This window comes from Teleopsis dalmanni, chromosome X (assembly GCF_002237135.1).
Source record: "Teleopsis dalmanni isolate 2A chromosome X, ASM223713v2, whole genome shotgun sequence".
In the NCBI taxonomy this organism is placed as follows: Eukaryota; Metazoa; Arthropoda; class Insecta; order Diptera; family Diopsidae; genus Teleopsis; species Teleopsis dalmanni.
In genome coordinates this window covers 35,172,768-35,197,663 of record NC_051848.1, presented here as the reverse complement: position 1 = coordinate 35,197,663, position 24,896 = coordinate 35,172,768, and the positions used below count along the sequence as shown (strand labels likewise).

The 24,896-nt window shown below is 30.4% G+C and overlaps 1 protein-coding gene across 1 annotated transcript in view; it reads right to left on the bottom strand.

Annotated features, from left to right (window-relative positions):
- Positions 1-607: 607 nt before the first annotated feature.
- The window catches only part of LOC119687516 (mucin-5AC), a 60,420-nt gene continuing 36,131 nt past the window's right edge, over positions 608-24,896 (bottom strand). Inside the window, exons 2-7 of the mRNA XM_038101850.1 lie at positions 6,264-6,416; positions 5,904-6,017; positions 5,560-5,643; positions 5,248-5,349; positions 2,409-3,347; positions 608-2,343 (exon numbers count right to left, since the gene is read on the bottom strand). Coding sequence (XP_037957778.1) covers positions 1,223-2,343; positions 2,409-3,347; positions 5,248-5,349; positions 5,560-5,643; positions 5,904-6,017; positions 6,264-6,416 — 2,513 coding nt within the window. The 3' untranslated portion in view covers positions 608-1,222. The remainder of the gene's footprint in view (positions 2,344-2,408; positions 3,348-5,247; positions 5,350-5,559; positions 5,644-5,903; positions 6,018-6,263; positions 6,417-24,896) is intronic.

The following is a 24,896-nucleotide window of genomic DNA, read 5'->3' as shown; positions in this document are numbered from 1 at the left end:
TTAAAATTATATTTATAGAAATTTATATTTCTAAAAATTTAATACGTTACAAAATTATTTTTATACATTCTAAATTGTTTCATTTATTTGCAGAAATTTATATCTTTAAAAATATGAACATTTAAATCTTAAACAAAATTATTTCTTTATATTTAAAACTTTTTGAATTATTTTCAGAAATTTATATTTCTACAAATTTAATTTAAACAATTTAATTAAAAAAAAATTATTTTAATAAATTTTAAATTATTTTATTTATTTTTAGAAAATCGTATTACGAAATTTTAAATATTTAATTTAAAAAAAAAATGGTTTTTATAAAATTTAAAATTTAAATTTATTTGTTTTTAGAATTTATGTATTTAAACATTAAATATTAAAAACTTAAATAAAACTTTTAAATTGTTTTATTGATTTTTACAAATTTATATTTCTAAAAATTTTAAAATATGAAATTTTTATAAAGTTATTTTCATAAATTTTAAATTGTAATTATTATTAGAAATTTATGTATTTAATATTTCAAACATTTAAATTAACAAAAAAATTATTTTTATAAATTGTAAATGATTTAATTTAGTTTTAGAAATCCTTTTTTGTATAGATTTTCTTATATTTTTTAGAAATGGAATGAGCAATGTTTCCAGACATGGCCAATATATAATTATTACTTGGTGCATTGACAATCCACTGAAACATGAGTTGCCAGTGCTGCCACTAAAGTAAATCAGTTCTGGAGATCTATAATTGTTTACTAGCCGTATATAAGGCATATGAACATATATTTATATATATATATATATATATGTACATATATATATAGATGAAGTTTTCATTGCATGTAATTACTAATGTTCTTCTTGAGAATATGAGCTTCGTGACGATATATTCAGTGTATATTCTTTCATATCAGCTTAGCATATTATATTATATTACACTTGATCTGAAAAATTTAGGAATTTCGTTGGAGGAATTTTGCGAGGTATTTCAAAATTGAAATATCTGCTGAAAAAGTAAAAATTTTGTTCTAATATCTACAGATGTGCGACGCTGCTTCAATGCTGTCTGTTCTCTTGTTTTATGTATTCGTTCTTTAATTTCTATATCTTTAATTTGTTTTAATGTTCTAGTATATTAATATTCTATTTTGTTTCATGACTACCTAATATAGTTTGTCTCTTCTCGACTAATTTCTCTTCCATCTTTGCTTCAGACCTATTCTTTAAAAAATTCTATGTAAATAAAGTCGTTGTATGCGTCCACTATTTTCGGTGCCAACCAAAGTATTACTTGGCGCAATTTCTTCAGCAGCTCTCTCCTGTATTGGATATGCTTCAACTGCTAAAATGTTACCTTTTACGGCTGTGCCTGACTTGCCGGCATCATCTTCTGCACTCTCATGTAGTTTAAGACTTTCTGCATCTAACTTAGGATCTTCACGTAATGCTGGTTCATTACTTAACTCATCGATATCTAAATCGGTTTCGATTCGTGTACGTGGTGTTGTCGGTTCGGGAGATTTAATATATTTCTTTTTTATTGCACTCTTAATGGGGTTCATATCTTCACTGCCATTACCACTACCGCTACTTACATCAGGTATGCTTACAGTATCATCAGCTGATTCAATTTCTAGAGATGCACCTATCCCAGAACCTGTTTCATTGTCTGTATCTTTAATAATTTTCTGTAGTTGAAAATTAGTGCCATTCGAAATTGTAGTTTCAGCTGAATTGTCTTCCATAGAATACATTAATTCAATGCGTTTAGGTAAAGTGTAGAGTGTTTCTGTAGTGGTGTCTTCGGTACCACCATTTTGTACATTATTTTCAATAAGTTCTGCACCATTACCACTGCCACCACCACTACCACTACCATCACTACCCAGGAAGCTGCCGGTATCCAAATGCTTAGTACTTTTTGGGGTTTCATATGGTACCTCGTGTAGATGTCTGTGTTCGTCTTTATTGTCAGTTTCAACAATATCTTCTGCTTCAGTTAATGGAAAGTTCACATCTCTCAAACTAAAGTCATCTTCTGGTAGTGAAGGATAAGCTGGATTGGACTCCATAGGTACAACGGTGTCTTCATCTTCGGCATGATGCATGTCGTCTGTGGTGACTTTCTGTCTATCAGTTGCAAATGTAGTTGACTTCGGTGCGTCTGTAAGTTTAGGTGTAGTGCTTTCGACTACGGATGTTAAGGTTTCACATGGTGGTTCTGTTGAACTTTGTGCTCTGATTGGACTTTCAGTGCTACTGTTCTTGGTATTACTGGTATTTTGTGACAGTGGATTGGTGTCTTTAACAAATGCACTCTCTACAGCAGTGGGAGAGCTTACACCTGGCAATAAAGAATCATTGTTATAAAAAATTTTAATGAATTTTTAGAATTTCAACTTCACTTACCTTCCGTGGATATTGTGTCATTGGTCAAATAGCTTTCGGTGTGTTCTATATGTTCGCTTGTACGCGGGCCATCGGTAGTCAGTATTATGTGATATATGTTGTCACTTCCAGCTGTGTCGGGTTCCAGTTCCACGGGTGCTTGTGCACTTTCGTTACCATTAATCTGCTCGCTACTACTAGCGCGTACAGATTCATTTGGAAAAATTAGTTCCAATGAATCCGTCTGTTCAGCACTGTTCGCAACAGATGTGGTTAGTAAATTCTCGCGTTTGATATTCACTTTATTGGCATCATTCGTGGTCTCGCTTTCGCCTTGCAAACCATTTTGACCAACAAACGCGGCAAGTGGCTTTTCATCGAAGCTTTCTAATTCACTTCCAGTTGTCGGGTATGCGACTGAAGCGCTTAACTTTAAGCTTTCGGTGCTTTTATTGTTATTGACTGGAAGCAATGTTTGTCGTCGGCTATTCTCAACGTCATTGGAAGCTGGAGCTTGCACAGAGCTTTTATTGCTGATTTCTGTTGAGTCTGATGTTGATGATGTCTTAGCTAAACCAACAGCGGTTGTTGTTGTGGCTGGTGCCGGTGTTGTTAATGTTGGTAGATTGGTTATTGTTGAAATTGTTGAAATTCCCACAGCAGGTGTTGTTGTTGCTATCTGCGCTGCCAATGAAGTGGGTGCACTTGTTTCGACTACTGGCATTGTTGTTGTTGAAGTACTAGGGGTGTTGGGTTTCAGCATCTGAGGTATGGGTATAGCTTTATTGTCATTGGTTATGCGAATTTCCATGCGTTTTGTGATTTCTTTGATCGTTATTTTTGGATTATTTGCAGCGGCAGCTATCTCGGGTCTTATAGTTGTTGATGTTGAAGTTGTAGTTGTAAACGGATTAGTCGGAATATCCACAACAGAATTGTTGTTATTACTAGGACTAAGAACTGTTAAGAAAAAAAAATAAAATCAATTGATTCGTTTTAGAAATTGGTTAATATTTAAAAATGTACAGTTAAAGTAAAATAAACAATTTACAAAAGTAAGCAAAAATGTTTTTTAAAAAATTAAAAATATAAAATTAAATTTAAAATTTAAAAATTAAGTGAAAAAATTATTTCAAAATATATAAGATGTGAAATTAAAAAAATTTTAATTTTATTTATATTAACTTTCGTTTAATTAGTTATTAATTAATTTTTGAAGAAACGGACAAACAATCCGCGAAATGTTCAACTTCTAAATTTATTAAAATATATAATTGTTTAAACAAATATGTTCTTGCTCCACAATTTAAATAATATTTAATAACTTTTATAACAATAATAAATATATATAAATTAAATTTAAGTTTTTTAATGAAAGTTCATGATTAATCTCAAAATAAGAAATTAGTATTTCCGATGTGTTTTTTTTTTTTTCATTAACGGTTAATATTAGTAACTAAATTTTAACAATTTTAGTTTTTTATATTTTTTACGAAAATCCTGATCTATTATCTTTATAAAAAAAAAAGTGTAGGTTTCTATTATGAACAGCGCCTGAGTTATGGCCACTTACAAATAGGTCGAAAGTACAAATTCTAAAAACTATATGACTTCATATCTGTTAGGAAATAATTTTAAATTTTTTTTCCCAAGACACGGGAATTTTTATTTAAAAAAAAAGAGTTCTTAAAAAAATTTCACCTAAATTGGAAAAGATGAGGTCCAAAACTGTTTCGCTTGTAGAAATATGACCCATATGCATGCGAAGCAATACACTAAGACAAGCACTAAGAAATTGCAAAAATAATATTAGAACATACTTGACTAATCGCTTATATTAATGGATATCTAGGATCTCTTGGATTGTCTCATTTTTTAAGTATTTAAAGAATTTCGGATTGCATGTGTTGGATTAGTTTGATGCTGTGTGAATAAGCCGCATTGCCGCATGGTTAGCCAGCATAAGTTCATATAGATTTGATTAAGGTGTCGTATTAAAGTATTTTATAGTCTAAACATAGCTTTACCCTCTTGTAAAACAATTAATACATTTGATAATACAAATGATTTTAGCTTCCTTTTCATTTGATTGGCTTCAATATGTTTATCCCAAGTAAGTCTTCTGTTAAGATGAATTCCTAGGTAAGTCACAGTTTTTTTCCGAAATAGTTCCACTATTTAAATTGTTTAAAGAACACAGATCCCATCGAATGAAAGTCAAAATGTCTGCTGTTAATGACATTTTCACATCGCACGAGTATAGATATTGTCGATTTAGTATTCTTCTGATTCAGTTCAAAGCCGGTTAATGATAGAGAATGGGAGTATAACTCTCATACGCTTGCAAGCAGACAGTATAGTATATTCAGTATTTTCAGACAGAAGCATCTTGTAAAGATGATAATATAGCCCATGATTATCCATTAGATAATCTGCCAACAATCTGAGTTCCGTTCTACTAAATAATATAAATCTCATCCACAGAGTTCACATTATCTTTTTTCCGACAGAAGCATCTCGTAAAGATGATAATGTGGGGGATGATTAATCGACAGGTAATTTACCAATAACCTGAGATTTGTTCTATTAATGAGTGATACCGGGTCGATTACCTGAAGTGTCATGTCAGTATTGATTTCTTTTGAGTCATATGCGGTGTATTTTACACTATTACATTATTAAAAAAAAAATATAGTACCTCCTTCAATTATTAGCTACGAAATCTTCAATATTTAATATCATTTTATCTATGTCTTATTTTCAAGTATATAGTTATTATTTAATTGAGTGACATTTTTAGGCCCAGAAATTAAACATTTTCTAAGACACAAAAAAACACTAGCTTTAATATATAACATACCAGGACAATTATCATACTCCGGGCAACAGCGTCCAACAATATATTTTGGTTTGCAATCATCACGATGGAAGCAAGTTACTGAGCTGCACAATATTTCGCCACCTGAAAATGTCGGAAGTATGTTAAAGTATATAAGAACACTTCGAAGAAGATACTATAATTATGATAGAAGAATATTTGTGTCAAAATATAATCAAACTATATTTTTTAAAAAAGTGATTATGTAAAGTTTTTTATTGCATTCAGAACTTGTAGATTGGTTCATCAGTGAACACACAAATGCTCATCAAGAAGTTGGACACAATCACTCACCTTGGCAATAGCAAACAGTACAAGGTGTTTCTGGATCCACTAACTTATCACCATTCAAATAAGTTTTACCATCTTTTTCGCAATCTGAAAATGCAACAAAAGTCAACAAAAGCATTAAACAGTAGCCAAAGTATTTGCGTATATTAACTGGCAACAGGCAACTGGCAACTTGCAACGGGCAACTGGCAACGCGCAACTTGCAACGGCAATAGTGACTGCAGGCGCTGTTGCAATTGCCAAGTACATTTAAATACGAGTATATTTAACAGATGTTAAATGTTGAAGGAAGTTTCTGGGGAGATGGACTGTAGGTATGAGTAGGTACGAGTAGTACTACAACTTACCGCATTTGTAATCGGGACAGCAGTGTCCTGTCTTCTGTATGGCGCGACATCCAACTTGTTTCTCACAGTAAACCGTTGTTTCCGACACAAGGATACCATCTAATAGACATTGACCTGACAGCGGGTGGCGTGAATTGGTAGATATTGTTAGGAAGTAACAGTAGCAGTGATGTGATAGTAAAGGTGGAATATGTAAGGCAAAAAAAAAAAATATATATATAATAAATTAAATAACAAATAAAAGTTAAAACATAAATAAAAATAATTGGAACTCTTGAAACACATATTTTACTTTTTTCTTCATCAGTTTTATTTATTTATTTTTATTGCATTTTTTTCTAACAATTTTTTAGTATTTACCTTGCGGTTGGTCCATTGTGATTTCTGTAGATGTGGTATCCCTTAATTCGGACTCCTGCATTAAGTTGCTTGTCAAAGCGGCAACTTCCCGTAGTGCTCGATGGAGCGATGGCAGCGTACGTATGGCAGCACCATCTGTGTTGTCTGTGGGCACTGAAATTATACAATTTAAATGGCGTCATAAGCGTTTGCAAACAGAGCCGTGTAAACTTTAAGCAGAATGCATAATAAACGTGTACGCGGAGCGAAATAACTTAAATTAGTTTAGTTTTAAAAATATATAAATGTAACATTTCTTCCACCACCTGCACTTCAGCGCCCACAAGGTTCAATGCTTGGACTCTTATTTCGCGGTGCCTGTTCGTGCAACGAATTTTCTAAACGATTTATTGGAATTTATATGGATAAAAGCGTGACATCATCTTGGCTAATACGAGTACTAACCATAATTAAGTTTATTTGAGTTGGTATTAGAAATGGGTGACAACTTGACACAGAGATGTTATTCCACTGTTCCACTGTTACATTATTCTTGGTTTTTTTATTTGCAAAATTATTGTTGAGGCAAAAAGTTTTAGAATTTTAATAAAAGTTTGTTATTACAATCGAAACGAAAACTGTTTAAGACTTCACAAATTCATTGATGGATTGTCAGTTTCATGAAGAGTTTTCATTCATTTCAAACAATCAATATTGTTCTTGAATACGGAAAAGCACTGAATAAAGTGCTTTGGATAGGCCACTCGCTATATTGTGTGCTTTGCATAGGACAATGTACCTTAGAGTCATAAGGCAGATGGAATAAAGAAACCAACTGCTCTGCGAAACAATATCAAGACTTCGTTGACGGTCAAGTGAAAGTTCTGTAGCCGTGTCAAGGGTAAATACTTATAAAGTACTTTATTAGTACTTTATTAGTGCTTTAAATGAAAATACTAAATAAAAGATTTTGCATAATTTTTCATGTTCATTCAATTTATAAGTATACGAGTATTAAAGGTAAATAAGAAAAAGTTTGCAAAAAGAAAAAAATTAGTGCAATAAAAATATTATAATATTGTGGATTACCGGTTCAGAATTGAATTGTTCCACAAAACGTATTGCAGTATAATAATTTAGGTGAAGGTAAAAAAAGCATAACATAAAATGGATTTAAAAATATACTTAAAATGCTATAACTCCGTTTCTGTGTACACAAATGTTAGGAAATGTTAAACGCTATAATGGCCACATAATGGTGGACACATTTGGAGCACACTTGGTTCCAAAGTGAAAAGAAAATTTAAAAAAAAAACTTATATTTGTACTGAATCCACCAATACAAATTGGTAAAGTAGTTCCTGCATTGATGTTTTATTAAAATTTAATGACATTTTGTTCCAAGTTCCGCATCTTATGACTGCTCCAATCGGCAGTCAGCTGATTGGACAGCAGTCAATGAACTTTGTCCAGCACCGCCAAAAACGCAATAGGCAGAAAACACGGTTATGACTTTCGTATTTTAAATTACAGTATAAGCACTCAGAAAAATATTTATAAATAATTCTATTCGACATAAAAGATGTAAACATTTAGAACAAGAAATGCACTAAGCAGTGGATCATACTATATGTAAACCAAATACTTATATCACACTAGAGGCTCACAAATGGAATGGCAAATTAATGATTACTAGCAGCATGCAAGACTTTGAGAAGATTAGTTAATGAAGAACTTAGTCCCAAGTCAAATAGGTAGAATTAAGCCCACAGCAATTACAAGATTTATAAATAGTCTAAAATTGTCCTAGTTGGGCCTTTAGGCGCACAAAAGATCTTTTAGGTCAGGGTGCTTTAATAGCCTATTACTTAAATAATAATAATGAAGAACTTACTGAAGCACATTATACATGGAAAGCTATATGTACAACGGCACCGAACAGACTAAGAATTAAAATAGCTATGAAGGCCATAAGCTTCATTAGTAGTTAGTAGAAAAATGGAAGCATTTGCTAAGATAGCGAGGGTGAGCTGGATAAATTGTATGTATTATATATATTTCAGTATATTTAGAAATGTATTTCTAAACTGCAGCTATTCAATTTGAAGGATTGACAGCCATTAATTTTGCTTTTCGCATTCCAAAAGAACTAAAATATGGAAAATATAGAAACCAGCACATAAAGTCACCCCACATCACTACTTCAATGAGATGTTAGCATAAATAGTTCTCATGGATATCAGCATGAGTAACTAACTCTAGTATCAATTTTAAGTATTTCATTTATTTCCTTACCAATATAAACTAGTTTTGCCAATATTTTGAACACGGAATTTAATCAGAATCGCAATCAATTTATTCTTTCGCTTCAATTTAATCATTCCGCAGGTGTAGCTGCCAACTGAAAGGAGCGCTGACGTAAGTCAATATTTCAATGTACCTTTTTCATTTACTTCTCCCGATGTGAATGTCAAGGCATAGTAAATCTAAACTAGCACAACTTTTTGAATTTGAATGTGACAATGAATGTATTTTTGCCAAATTTTTTTTTTTTTATTCACTAAGAAGTTTTTAACACTGATACCAAAGTTCATACAATCTAAACAATCTACTTGATTGAATTAAAATCAGACACTTGCAGATAATCTAATTTAATCTAAATTAGATACTCTAAATTATTATCTTTCTATAAATTTAAAAAGCAATAATTCAATCCAAATAAAAATAAATAAAGTAAAAATATTAACTTTGCTAATACAAAGTACATCAAAAATGAAAAAAGTAAACTTTATGGACAGAAAAATATCTTATATCCCAGTTACATATAGGTATCAATCCAAAAGGCAAAAAATTGTTTGATTTAAAAAAAAAAATAAACTATTATTTTCTGATAGATATTCACACTTCTCACTGCAAACTGATTCCTTACGGACGCAGTTAACCAAATTATCGAAAAACTATCGAAACCTTAAAAGCTTACATGAAAAACTGATAGAGTTCGGATTTAGTTTATAAGTGATTGGGGTTTCTTTTTAAAAAACTATCGGAAAATGAGATAGTTTCACGAAGTATTTGAAAAATATGACAAATTCGAAACGAAACTATTATCACCCATTATCGATAGGATTAATTTGGATTAATATCTAAATCGGAATATGCGATTGGTTTTTTTTATAAAAAATCATCGGAAAATGAGATAGTTTCATTAGATATTTGAAAAATATTACGAATTCGATATAAATTGGATAGCCATGAATTTTTCAATCGATTTTACGATAGTTTTTCTAACGAGACTATTATCAGCTTCATTAAAAAATCTATAGCAAAAACCATCAAATGCAAATGGGGGGTGGGTTTTCTATCATAGAGTTCAAACAGTAAATATTAATGTGATTGCTATCGAAATACCGTACAAAATTTTTTATTTTAATATATTTTTTGGATCTATCCATTAGGTAAATAATGTTGAGCCTTTTCCGAGTAAGTGCATTTCGGCATTTTTACTCTTTGATAGCTGTGGGGTTTCTGCATCTCATTGACTAATTTATATATTCCTGATAATCTTCGTGATTGTTCAGTGGCTGTTAAACGATTGATATTATAAAATGACAAACATTGAACTGATTATATCATACATAGGAAGTAAGTTTATTGGATATTACATGAAATAGATTACTCTTTATAAGCAACTGTTTAAGTTCAGTTGGATATCCAAAGTTGAGGTAAAAAGGATAAAGTAAAATAAAATAATCTGTGCAATGTTTAACACTCCTCATACATAATTTTGTAGAAACGTTCACTTTCTCTGTTAGTATATCCTCTAAAACTTTACTACCACAGATATTTGTAACAACTTTGACCATGGATTGTCATGGTCGGTGACTGCCTAAGTCATCTCAAACCATGGTTTTTGGGGTTTAATTTGTTTGATACTCATTCGTTAACAGTCATTTGGCAATGTTTTTGACTAGAAGTATAGAATTATTTGGATATTCATATTTTTTTGTTAAAGGAATTTCAGGATACTAACAATATCCACTTTTGATTTTCTGTTAACATTGTCTGTCACGGAGAAAACTCTTTCCAAAATATTAAGACACTTCGGCTTCTATAAAATATAGATGCAGTATTGTCAACAACAATTTAAAGTTGATTTCAGTTAATTCAAGCTACTCTGTATGTCATATATTGCATATACATTGTGACCGAAAAGTTTCCGGAAAATTTTAAATAAAACGCAAAATTCTTAATCTTCATCAATATTTATTTTATCTCCTTCAAAATATGCTCCATTAGAAGCGATACACAAATGCCAACGTTTCTTCCAATCATCAAAACATTTTTTATAGGCGCTTTCCGGTATGGCTTTGAGTTCCCTCTGCGAATTCTGTTTTACGTCTTCTATGGATTCAAAACGCGTTCCTCTGAGTGGTAATTTGAGGTTGGGAAACAGGAAAAAGTCACACGGTGCAAGATCAGGTGAATACGGTGGCTGTTCGATGGTATTTATTGAATGTTTGGCCTTAAAATCGTTGATAATGTTGAACAAATTGAGGTGAATCGGAACAAGCCGGGCGTTGACACGTCGCATACACAAATTGTCCACCAAAATCAAACGAGCCATCTCACGACCGATGCCTAGCTCTCGTGCTATCTCTCTAACACTCACATGAGGATTTTTGAACACGATTTCCTTTGCCTTTTCAATGTTTTCGTCGGTGGTAGAGGTCGAAGGTCGTCCAGAACGCGGCATGTCTTCGACGGTCGTACGACAGTCCTGAAAGGCTTTGTACCACTCATAAACTTGAGTTTTCGATAAAACTGATTCCCCATAAGCCTTTTGTAGCATTCGCAACGATTCTGCACACGAAATTTCGTTCGAAAAACAAAATTTGATGCAAACTCTTTGTTCAATATTTTTTTCCATTGTTTTTTTCGCAACGCACTACTGAGGTGAACTGGTTTCAACAGCTGCCGTAAACGAACTGTCCGACAGATCGCGCTCATTTTTGGCATAGTAATTAAGGGACAGTGCTGCAAACTACAATAAACTTAAAATATCGAAAAATATACAGCGCGCGAATTTTAAATGAGAATTTCCGAAAGCTTTTCGGTCACAATGTATTGCAGATCTATTACTAAAATTATTAACTTGAATTTTAGACTTGGGTACTTGAAATTCTTTATATTTGAAAAGCGAAGATGTTCACATTTATGCTATACCTTTACTGTGAATTTCATTGTTTGATTCTCAGATTAAGTTCAAAGAATACATGCTTGCTACAGTAACTAGATGGCGCTAACCTATTATAGCTGTAATAGTAAAGAGTATTTTTTATTTAGCATAAATGATATTTAATGTTATTTTACTTATGAATATCAAAACTAATTATATGAAAGAATTAGAATGGAAATGAGTTACAACACAAAAACAGCTGTAATAAAAATTTACTACATCTTTAAATATCTACCCTTGACATTTGAAAAATAAATCTCTTCAATCGTTCGTAAGGTAATTACAATAACTATGTATTCAGTGTCAGACGAGGAGTAAATCCAAATGTGACTCGTCTAAGAAGTTACAAAAAAAATTTTCAACTATTTTTCAATGGACAAGCCAACCGCTCATAGAACAAATTTCGCATATGTCAAAAGGATAAATGGAAATCCTTGAATAGTAACAACTTTTTTACGAGATTTGCATACAAATCGTTGTACTTAAAGTACGGAAATTGCTTAAATGCAAAAACGAAAAAAATAAAACAAAAAAGAAAATGAAAACTAGTTCAATATATGAAAAAAAAATAGTAAGAAAAACAATAGCATTGCCAACATTAAATTAAAAATAATTTACATTTTTTGTCATTTGCAATTTCATTACGATTTGTCAAGAAATATTTGACTTAACCGTTGGAAATAAGTACAGCATAAGCTTTATTGAATACTGTTGCCGTACAAACGGTCATTAAGACAGGTTTAATTTTAAATAATTTAATATAATATATTCCATATAATTACAAAATATGTTACCTCAAAAGTTCGCTAAGCTACAACTATTGAACTTTCATCGTATTAACATGTTCACCTGTCAAATATGTATACAATGAACTGCAATATTCTTCATCAGATAGTACCAATAACAATAGTCCTCAGCGGGATTATAAAACAGGAGTGGTTAGAATATTTTCGATGTAAGCTATGCCCGTCATAAGAGATGATGTTAGTTCATTTAGAAGATTTTCCAGGTATGTGATAATTGATCTTATAGGTTGAGGTGTATTATTCTACATTTTCGTATATTCGTTGAAAAGGATTATAATAATCCCGAGGGTTGGAATAAGAGGAAAGTAGAGTCCAGTAGGCGTCATCCGATATTGTTAGGAGTGTAAATGGTAGTAAGCGAGTTTAACTTGTAATACCCCACCTAAGATGTAAATCTGGTACCACGAAAGTCAAGGCATACAGTTTTAGCTATATTGACCAATAGAGATTGACGCCTTTAATGTGGTTATTATGATGGCAGTGGTTAAAACCCAAATTAACGCGTTTAGAATGACTGTATTCATTACTTTTTAACCGGGCGCTGTGCATCAAGGATCAACATATCTGCTATATGGGCTTCGCACTCCCAACGTGTGAACTATATCCAAACATAGAGCTTCTATTGGCACTGAAGAAATTCCTTGGAATTCCGATGAGCACGTTTATCTTTGCATTATACAGTTATACTGATACGTGTGTTAAGAGCACGGTTATGTTAAACTTAAGGGTTCGGTAATCACATTAAAAAACTATGGACTATCTTTTATAATTATAATAAAATATTAATGAGTTTTTTATAACGCTGCTTCCACACATGTTAAGGTACTAATTGATCGCGTGAAACGATGGTTGATTAAAATTCATTAAAACAACTATGAGATTAAATTGTGTATATATCATATATAATTAAATAATTACTATTAAATAATTAAATTATGTTACAAAAAAAAAAAAAAATAAAGTTCTTGTCATGAATGTGCCATCAAACAGCATGTACTTTATTTTTCTTTTTTGGCAAGTGACAGTAGAAACAACAACAATAATAACGAAATGACAAACCAAAACGCCTGCAAATACAATAACAGCACTTAATAAAATTCATATAAATTTTGATAAAATACAATAAAAATGAGGACTACCGAAATTAGTTGGAGTCATCCTACAGCAGACAAAACGTAGGCGGTGTGTGATTAGCAGAATGTGTATTTGTGTGTGTACTAATCCAAGCACTTGCACACACACGTATATATACATATGTAAGCATTTAATCTGTTAATACACCATATGATTTATTTTCAAGTATTGTGGTTATGTTTATTTAATATAAAACGTTTTGTTTTGTTTTGTTTGCTTGTAATTCATATCTGTGTGTATGTGTTTGTTTTTCTGTTAATGAATTGCACTTCAAGCTTAATTCATAATATTTTTGTGTGTTCATAGTAGTGCAGAAAAGTTAGAAGTTTTTTTTTTTGCTGCTATCATCATTTCTTACATATTAAAAAAATAAATAAATAAAGTAATATAAATTAATAAAAAAAAATGTACAAAAACGTCACAAAATGGCAACATTAACAAGATTGTAGTAGGAAGTACTCAAGTGACTAATAACTTAAAACAAAAACAAAAACAAAAACAAAAAGAAAATAACAACAAAAATAATTATAGAATAATAAATTATAATAGCAAAGATTATTAAAACCAAAGGTTTTAAATTTCTCATTTAAGAAACAAAAAACAAAACAACAAAAAAATAACATAATAGTTAATGTTAGCATGAAACAATAATAAAACTAATAGCAAAAGCAAAAGCAAGAAAACAAAAAAAAAAAGAAAGAATAAAAACGGTAGCAATAACAAAAACAATATTAATAGAAAAATATGCAGCAATAATAGTAGCAGCAAAATTTACAGCTGCAAACACATAACAAGTTTCTTCAACAAATAAACATCAAACAAAACAAAAAAAAAAATAAAAACAAAAAAAAAACAAAAATTAAACAATAAAAAAATCATATGATTAATGCTAGATCGTATTTCATTTTTCATCAAAGAAATAATAAACACAAAAAAATATATAAATATAAAAATAACAAAAACAATAACAATAACTTGCTAAAAAAATATAAAAAATAAAAAACAAAAAAAACCAAAACACAATATATAAAGAGAATAGGAAAAGAAATGAAGAAAATTATATGAATGAAGCCACCTTAGATTAGTTAAGCTTAGGCTTGGCTTCAAATAAAAAATGAGTGGCTAATGTTGCCGCATGATAATAATGATTATTGTATGTGAAAGCGTTGTGGTGAGAGTGATGAGAGTGGGGATGAGGATTTATATGAGCATGAGTAGGAGTATGAGGGAGCAAGGATGTAGCAAGGAACGAAAACTTTGTGATGGCCATTTTGATGATTGTAAATGATTTTCACATGAATTTTCTTCTTTTGTCTTTTTTTTCATGTTTTTTTTTTCTGTGTGTGTGCTATTTTTGTTTATGTTAAGAATATCGTTGCACGCACATCGTTTGTCGGCGGCACTACTACAACTGTTTCTTCTTGTTCTTTTTCTTCCTTTCCTCAGTACGTATTCCTATTAAGTGTGGGCGCTTATTTTATTGCTTTTTTATCTAAGATTAATTTATTATTTATCTTAAAGTAAAATTTGATTAATTTAAAAATATATTCCCGAACACAAAAACAATGAAAGTTTCGTAATTCATATAATTTAAATTGAGTAAAATTAGAAAAATAGTATTTTTTTTAATTTATTATTCAAAGCGTAGCAGTTCTCTTGAAGAGTATAAATATTAAGTATTATTTTTTTAACATTACTTCTTTAATTATTATGTATTATATTTGAAGCATCCACATCAACAATACATTTATCTCAAAAATATATTAACCATACATCATTTACATATGCCTGCACTCCATAAATATGCACAATTAAAAGTTTACACCATACAGAGATTATTAACACTCAATTAACATTATTCGTTCTGTTATTTCGTTAAACATTTATAGTCCACAATACAACAGAGATGCTCACTCTGTTAGGACCATGTTATACAGAGCCAAAAGGTCATGGCAATTTTACGCTCTTTTTGGTCATGACCAAAAAGCGTGTGTTAAACAAAGAGTCATATGACGAATGGGCACGCTCTTTTTGGTCATTTTACATAGAGAGTCATATCACAATTGTCAGTTTGGTATTTTTACTACTAAAACTAATATCTTTCAATAGAGCAAAATTCTGATGTTTTTTACTGAGAAATCTGTTGATCAGTGTTGATCAAACCATAGTGTGACAGAATTAAAATTAAACGATCAAAATTTGGTAGTTTTTGAATTAGTAAAGATATTCAACTGAAATTTTTCTCAAATATAGTTTTAGAGTTAGGCTTCCTTTCTTTCTTAAATGTGTTTTAGAGCCCAACTGGTTTATTAGAATCCCTTTTTTTATTGGGACTCTTAGAAATTTGGGTCCAAACAAAAACTGTAATGGTTTGAAAAATTAAATTTGGGTTTACTAAATACTTGTGTTATATCACAATATACTTGTGTTGTAGTAAGCAACACCTACCACCCATTCAAAATTTTTGCTTCTACTACATTATGTATATTTATTAAACATATAAAAACACAATATCAAACAAAAAATCAAAGGGATCCGTTTTTTAGTATTTAAGTTATTTCAAAATCTAAGAAATTTTAGCGAAATTGAGTTTTTGTAAAAATACTGTCAACTTTAAGCCCCAATACCTTTTGTACTACTGATCAAAAAATGATGTATTTTAAATTTTTGGAGCCATTTTGGATCCAAAAGAAAGCCCATCTAAAATTATAAAAAAGAATAATAAAAAAAACATTAAGGGAATAGTTATAGAGCAATAACAATTATGGAGTACAAATAATGAAATAATATTAATAACGGTACTAGGTTAGATACAAATTTATGAAAAAAAATTAATTAATAGATCACATAAATTCTAGGATAAATGCAATTGAAATTCGTAAGATATTTCGTTTAATTTTCTGAAAATAAAATATTATTACTGCTTAGCATCTCGTTTTATTATATATTAAAAAGAGTTTGACATATATCAAAATTTATAGACAGAAAATAATATGAACAAATTTCATATTTATAAGGTGTAATTTTTAGTTTCCTCTCTGAAAATTGTTGTATTTAGTACAAGAGAGATAGAAAGAGTGAGAAAAAAAGCAGGTTAGTAGACTAGAGAACATAAAAGAACACCTAGACTTAACTGGGATTTGGACTGGAATGTGATTTTTATTTTACTCTCCAGAATGAGAAATTTTTATTATTTAGTATATTGTCCTGCTTGCTATAAGTGCGGGAAAGAGAAATAGAAAAAAACCATAGGGCAGTTAACTAGAGAAAATAAGATAGTAGATAAAGTTAACTTGATTTTCAACTAGAATATATAATTTGTTGTTTTAATCTCCGGAAATAAGATATTATTACTATACAGTGTATCATGCTACTTGGTACAAGAGCAGTAGAGAAAACTAGAGAAGAAAACATAGAGCAGTTAACTAGAGAAAATAAGATAGTAGATAGAGTTAACTTGGTTTTTAACTATAATGTATTTTTTTATTTTACTTTTAGAAAACAAAATATTATTATTTTCAGTATAACGTCCTACTTGGTATAAGAGCGGCAAAGAAAACTAAAGAAAAAATGGGATTTGTGAACTTAAATCAGAATGATAGGAAAAAAGTAAATGATTATTTTAAGTTAAATGCTATATATCGACTATATCGATTGTCGGCATTTAGTAATTTTTTTCTTTTTTGTTCTCTTGTAAATTCAGATATATTACACTGTTTTTATCGGTTAATTAATAAATAATTTGAATCCAAACTACAGCATATTTAACAATATATGAAATTTATAAAGAACGTTATGTACATAATTGAGAAAATTTTTCTTTATATTAAATATAATTACTTAGAATTTATTTCTTTATAAATTTAATCTTTACAACCTTGATATTTTATATGATTATCCTTTTATCCATTTATATTTATCACATTATTTTATAATTTATTTAAATTAAATAACAATTCACATTTGTTGCATTCCTAAACATTTCTGAATTTTTGACAATTTTCATATATTCTTATATACAACATTTAAGTGTTTAAAAATTAAATTTATTAACTCTTATTTGCATTTTTATGAGCATAATTTAATGCATCTATTAGGGACCACAATAATTCCAAAATTATGGCCCATACTTGAGTGGCAGTAACAATAACAAAGCGAACTATTAATAATGGCAGCAAGAAGGCATAATACCAACAAAATGACTACAATATCTTTTAGCCTCACAAGACAAGCGTAGGTCTTAAACCATTGATATATTTTCATAAAAAATTTTTGACATTTTGAAACGTTTTTCGTTTTTATTTCCTTATTATTTTTTATTTGTGCCTACTCATTGCATGCTGCCCAGTAACAATATTTTCATTGTCATCATCATTGCCATCACCATAACCATCACCATCATCATAGCCATAGCCATAGCCATAGACATTGCTATTACCGTTGCTGTTGCCGTTGTCGTTGTTGTTGTTGTTGTTGTTGTTGTTGTTGTTGTCGTCGTCTTTACCAACGTCATCGTTAACGCTTTGATGCTGTTAGCCTAACTCGAGATGTACCTATTTGTAGTACTTAAATTGTACGTAACACTCGAACCACATAAAAATTTTTGGAATATTTGTCAAACGTTCTGTGGCTAAAGCATTGACAATGCAGCTTTATACTGTAGAGTTTTTACTACCGCTAATGTTTATATTGGCAACAAACAGTGTGGAAGGACGGACTGGCAACAATTGCTCCATTCGTTCTGCTTTGGTCGGTAGCTTAGCTAAGGAGCCACATGAATATTATGTATTCAAGTTGAACCGTTTTTATAGCTGCCACCAGTATTACTAGTGTCACCGTCATTGGTCTTGGTTTCGGTGTTACTGACACAGCTGCTAAGCAAATTGTGCGGTCTCTTTTTGAAAAAGTAGGCTTAAGCTGCCTAGTTAGAAAATTATTGTTTACAACATGACCGGTTTTTAAATAAGAAGGAATGCAAATAGGCCTCAATAAAAATTGATTATAAAAATTTTCAAGATACATTGATGAGGGAATAACATTATTAAAAAAGTTTTATATAAGGGTATATTATTAACTAGGATTGATTAGGTTATTTAAAAGTTTTCCTAAATTTGTACATATTAGATATCCTGCCAGCTATAGTCGAACGCTGATGTATGACCATTTTTGCGACAAGCAACTAGGAAGAAAGCTCATACTTCCTTAGTAGTCAGGTCAAGAGCTACATGGCCCATTTGCTGCAACTGTAGAGCCTCCGATTTGGAACTCAGAAGTAAATCGAAAGTATGAGTTCTAAAGAGGAATTGGTTTATAGGAAGGCATGGAGTTAAGGCTGGCCTACCCTGTATTATCTCTTGTAGTACATGTCTACAGTACATGGCGTTCGAAGAAAATACACCAAAACACTTGTTGTGTCTTTTTCTAAACTTGTCTAGAACTAAGGCTAAGTAATTGGGTGGCACATTCTTTAACACAATCAGCGATATTTCCAGCATTAGTAGCGGATTTAAATAAAGTAAAATAGATAATGAAAAGGATTTGAATAAAGAGACGGAGAAAGAGACAATGGAAATTCGATAACTTAAAAACTGCTGTCATGTTTTAAAGGAATTTGAAAAGTAAATGTAATTTAAATTGATCACTGAAGAGAGAATTAAAGCAGGACGCCATTTTTTCTTAAAAATAATGGCTTGAGAATCTACGACATATAAATCTGTAAGAACATAAAATTATTTCAACAATTTCTTTTAGAAAGTACACTAGCAATCATAGACTGTATATTTTTTAGATATCTTTAGTTTAGTCCTGGAGGCAAGCGCTGAAGAGCAACGCAGCAGATATGAGACACTTTTAACGTCCTATCCACAACTGCGATAGAAATGACTGAACGGATGATTCAATCTTCAAGCATGGTTACCTAAACAGCTGTAACCTATTAAGGAAGATACCACAAAACTGATATTTTTACAGGGCGTCTCAATTAGATAATTAGATTTTTCTTTATAAAACGGGATCAGCTTGCGTACAGATGCCTGCATATCATTAGGTCATGTATTGAATTGGTCAATACAGAAACTTTCAAAAACCTTTAAAAATTTTCCATAAGACCGAAAACTTACAGAAGACAAATATTGACATTTTAATCATGATCAAAATTCACTTCCTGATCCAATGGCTTAGAGGAGATTGTATGGTTTAGAAGTATCTTTTGTTATAAGCTGAACATTTGGTAGTTTCTCAATTGGATGTGAAACTAATTTTAGATTAATAGATCAAGACCTATTTTCAATGTGTTGGTTTATCTATGTCAGGGTTGTACAAAGCACGGCCTGTGGGTCACATGCAGCTTGCGGGTAATGTTTGTGCGACCCGCGACATGATTTTAATCTGTTACAATTACGTAAATTTTCTTTTGGTGTATTGGTAAAATTACATTATTTTATTTTTATGATATACCAAATAAATAAATATAAATTTATAAATTAATAAAACTAATTTTATTTTTGTCGAAAACAACTATGAACGTATGTATTTGTTTCTGCGGTCCTCGAATCTGTACTGGCCCGCAATCGCATATAGTCTGGACAGCTCCGATTTATGTCATCAAGTGTAGTATTTGTTCTTGTCAGATGAATACCTCACAAATTTTCTCTTGGAGATCAATGTATTTTCAAGCTGTGCTTTATTTATGTCTGTCTTGAAGAATAAAAAATATTAAATTAACATCTATAACTAGACGTGACTTAAGGTGTTATGCAGTCTCTATCATTAATCGATTGTAGTATCTCTTCTTATCAGTTGAACACCGGATAAATTTTCTATTGGAGAACAAAAAAATATTGATTGATTCTGATTTCAAGATCTAGGCGTTGGTTTTGGATGTTTCTATTTATGATAGAAATTTTTAAATATTTTTAATGCTTAAAATTCACATCTTACAGAAGTAATACCTGAATTTCGCTCCTGTATTTCATTTTGCATGGATATATTAAAGTGCCAAATTAATGGTATTTAGAGGCATAAAGTAGTAGTTTGTAGTTCCACAACGTATTACCCCATTACCCATTTTATCCTACACCTATAATCTTTTATAACAACAAAGAGCTATAATAAAGCAACCAAAAAACCACGAAATACCATTTGACAGTCAACCTTAAGTGACCGAAAGTATTGAAATCAAATTTGTATGGAGTTAGGAGGTCGGATCTTGCAAATAGAGTTTCGGCGTAAAGCAAATAAAATTAACTGATGTGCATTTTTGTGTTAACACGTTATTTCCAACGTTTTAATGGGGCTTACTTGCCGGTTGTGTTGATAAGTCCAATTGTAGTTGAAATTGAAATTATATCTAAAACAATAGCTTATAGCTTCAACAGTAGATAAGTGCAGTGTAGACGTATGTATATTTAAATTTGCTTATATAATTAAGTGCCTGTTTATTAAATAAAATATATAGCATGACTTTCGGAAAATAATATGTAACAGCGACAATAAAAATAATGACTGCCATAATAAAAACAATAAATAAAACATATATAATTCAATATTTTTTATTCTGCATTTCAAGACTTGTATGAGTTATATGACTTATATGACTTATATGAGTAGTTATGGTTGAAGTGTTGTATTTTAAAAATATAAATTATATATTGTATCTGCGAGATAAACGTGCATGCATAATTATGTGGCACGCTTGCACGATCTCGGAGCTATTAAAATTTTAAGATTACGTGTTTATTCAGTAAAAGTTAAAATTAAATTTTAAAATAACTTCAATCAAAATGAATAATGATAAGGAAAGAAATTTTATGGAAATCAAACAGTGTAACGACGCTGCTCAAGTTTAACATCAAAGCCATATAATCAATGACATATGCTGTACGGTACGTCTACCACGGACGGACAGAGTACAATGTCAATATTTCACACGTTTCTCAGACAATTTAACAAATGAATTAGCAGGCCGCGCGTACAGATTGAAAACTACAGATAAGCCGAGCCACATGCGGTGGAAGAGCCAAACGAAAGAAGCAACTAAGCAAGTTAAGTGCCATATCTAATTGATAAATTGATACATAATTGGAGTGCTGGTCTGGCTGTTGGTTTACTTGATTGCTTGATTGATAGAAATTATAGTAGCGCAGTGTGGGCAGCACTTGTGAGATACACAACTATTTCAACAAAAAAGAAATGATAATAAAAGGCGAAAAATAGTGTAACTTGGAAAGCATAAAACATTTGGATAGAATCCAAGTCGGAAGTCGGATAGATCTAATGGGTTTCGTTAAATATCGCCTAATTGCTCATTTAGTTATTTAAATTTATGATTTTGTTATTTGCATATACGAGTATGATGTGTAGATACAAATTTAAGATGTAGATAATTTACGAGATGACAAATGTGCTGAGTCGCACTTCCATTGAAATCTGGTTTTTGTGTGTTAGCGAAAATAAAAAAAATCCATACTCAACTTCAATGAAATTCGCCTGTTTTATTTTTGTATTTCTTTTATGGAAACATATACGTATCATACAAAAAACAAAAATTTTTTTTTTGGTAAAAATTTTGGAGGCGTGATGGAGCAGAAATCTACAACAAAGCAAGAGCAACAGCTTCGCCAGCAGCTTGATTAGCGGCAACTTCCTCACTTGCAAGTCACTTTCAACGTGCCACACTTTCCGAATTTTTTTCTTGAACTTCTTCAGCATTTCTGTTTTCTTCGCTCGGTAACAGCTCCTCATTTGTCAAAACAAATAGGCCCCCGGCAATTTGTTTTCTGTTAAGGTAGTTGCGTCTCGAAAGCGTATTAAGTGTTGCTAAGGCTAATGTTGATGTGGTGCCATTAAATTCAATTGACAACAAATCTGTTTGCTATTTTATTTGCTGTTTAAATTCACAAAAACATAAAAAACATAAAAAATAGAAAATGATTTAAAGTTTACTGTTGACTTTTAGGTGTTCATTTTGAGTTTGCCAAATAAAAATAAACTGCAACAGGATCGCAGCTTGTTGCCAAATATGTCGCCTGTCAAGGAAATCTTTGCAATCTGTATTTAATAGTTAAGCGATTTCACAATTTGACGGAAACAGAAACAATAAATTTTAATATAAAACTTTAGTTTTTATATTTTGAAATAGTTTATGGAAAATAATAAAAATATATAAGAATATTTTTTATCTTTCTGTTAATTAGTTATTAAAAATTATTTTTCTACACATTTTATTTTTGTGAAAGAAATCTATTTCGTAAAGGAAAAGGAAAGCAAGAAAGAAATTTTTATAATCTTTCTGAGATTTCTTAATTTTTAATTTATTAAAAGATTACATGATTTAATAATTAAAGTACAATTACGTTTTAATTTGTACTTTGTACAATTCATTTCACTTAATTAATTTAAATTTTAATTGCAATTTAAAAGTCTAATTGAAGTTGTACATTTTTTTAGAATTTTTTGAAATTTCTTAATTTGATAATAATTCACTATACGGGCTAACACATTAAGTACAACTCAGTTTTAAATGGTAGTTTGTATAATTAATTTCACTTAATTAGTTCAAATTTTAATTGCAATTTAAAAGTCTAAATGAAGTTATATATTTTTTTAGAATTCAAAATTTATTGTTATTTTGACAGCAAACTTATTTCCAATAGAAAAAGGTGTAAAATAAGAAATATATAATTATACATAAAAAATTTTATAATATCATAATTAATCACGCACCATGTATAATTGATAAAAGTCTAAATTTGAATAACGCAAATCAAGCGTAGGTTAATTTTGTATCTCAACGAGTGTTCCCAGATTTAAATTTGACGCAATTTAGTTTGACACAAACAGTACCAGTTTAATAATTACATGTAACCAATTAATTCAATAGATTGAAGATTATAGGTGTGGTAGACTGTCGACTCTGACATGAGGAGAAGGAAACATCAGAACATGTTCTATGCAACTGCCCAACGGTGGCAAGACGTAGACTCGATTACCTTGGAAGTGGGATATTAGTCCCAAGTCAAATAGGTAAAATTAAGCCCACAGCAATTACAAAATTTATAAATAGTCTAAAATTGTTTTAGTTGGGCCTTTAGGCGCACAATAGATCTTTTAGGTCGGCGTGCTTTAATAGCCTATTACTTAAATAAAATAAAATAAATAATTCAATAGATGTTTTCAAAGACCATCGATGATGGATAATAAACGATATCCGAAACAGCTTTCTCAAAGTTGTTCAAGAAGCTAGCTCAAGAATTACTTTACTTTAAAATCATTAAACTGTAACCTATAAGAACTTTATTGGTATTCCTGCAGAGAATCTTTTTAGTTACATTTTACAAATAAAGACTTGAAAAATCTAACAATATCTCTTAGTTTCAAATTCTATTAGATCTTTTATATTATCTTTAGAGAGAGTCTATTAAGTTGAGTTGGACAAATTAAAGAAACTGTTGACAAAACTAACAGTATATCTTGGTTTGCTAACCTATGAGATCTTTTGTGGTCCATGGAATAAAGCTTCTAAATTTAATTAGTCATATTAAGACTATTTGACAAATCTAACACTGTCTCTTGGTTAAAAATTGTAGACTTTAACTGATTCCGAAATTTCCAGTGACAGATCTTCAGTTATTTGGTAATTTGATATTTAATATGTTTTGTACTAACTATGTCTGCGTTAGTATGTGTCTTCATCATATATTCATGGAAAGTTTGACTTTTTATTATAGTCTTCATAGCTGTTTGTTTGTATATTTTCTGTAATGGATCCAGCGCCTATAACTCATTTTCCTGATATATATGCTATCTATTGATTTTTCGCAGTTTTACTAACATATTCTTTGTAAGAAAGTTTAGGATGTAATGAAACAAAAACTTAGCACCGGTCTTTAAAACGAGCTATCCACTGTTTTTCTCGTTGACTTTAAATTTTTTTCATTCCAAATATTTTTTTTGTAGAGAATAAAAAAACTATAATAATATAACAAAACTCCAAAAAAATGTGCGCTGACTCTGAGCTTTAAATTTGGCAGGGTACCAATTCGATTTGTGGTACTTGCAGTCGCAAAAAATTATTTACGAATAGTTAAATACAGGAAATAATTCGAAGACACTCGCAATGCTCGAAATAGCTGTTTGGTCAACCAAAAATTTAATAATTTAAAGTAATATAAAATAAATTTTTGTTGTTGTAGTTCACTACTATTCTTGAAACCTCTTAATGAAATAAAATAACTATTTATTTAATGAAATAAAAAAAAAATTGATTTAAATTTTACTAACATGTTACCGCTTATACTAAAGTATAACAATGATTAAATATAATAAAACCTGCCAAGATATTGAGAATGTTGAGACAAATTTAAGTGCTTCTACCACACATGAATGCACAGACATGGTTGGATCTTTACGCAGAGTAAACTGTTTTTAATAGAAATTTTTTGACTTTCATTAAATACTTAAAAGGCGAACACAAAACCG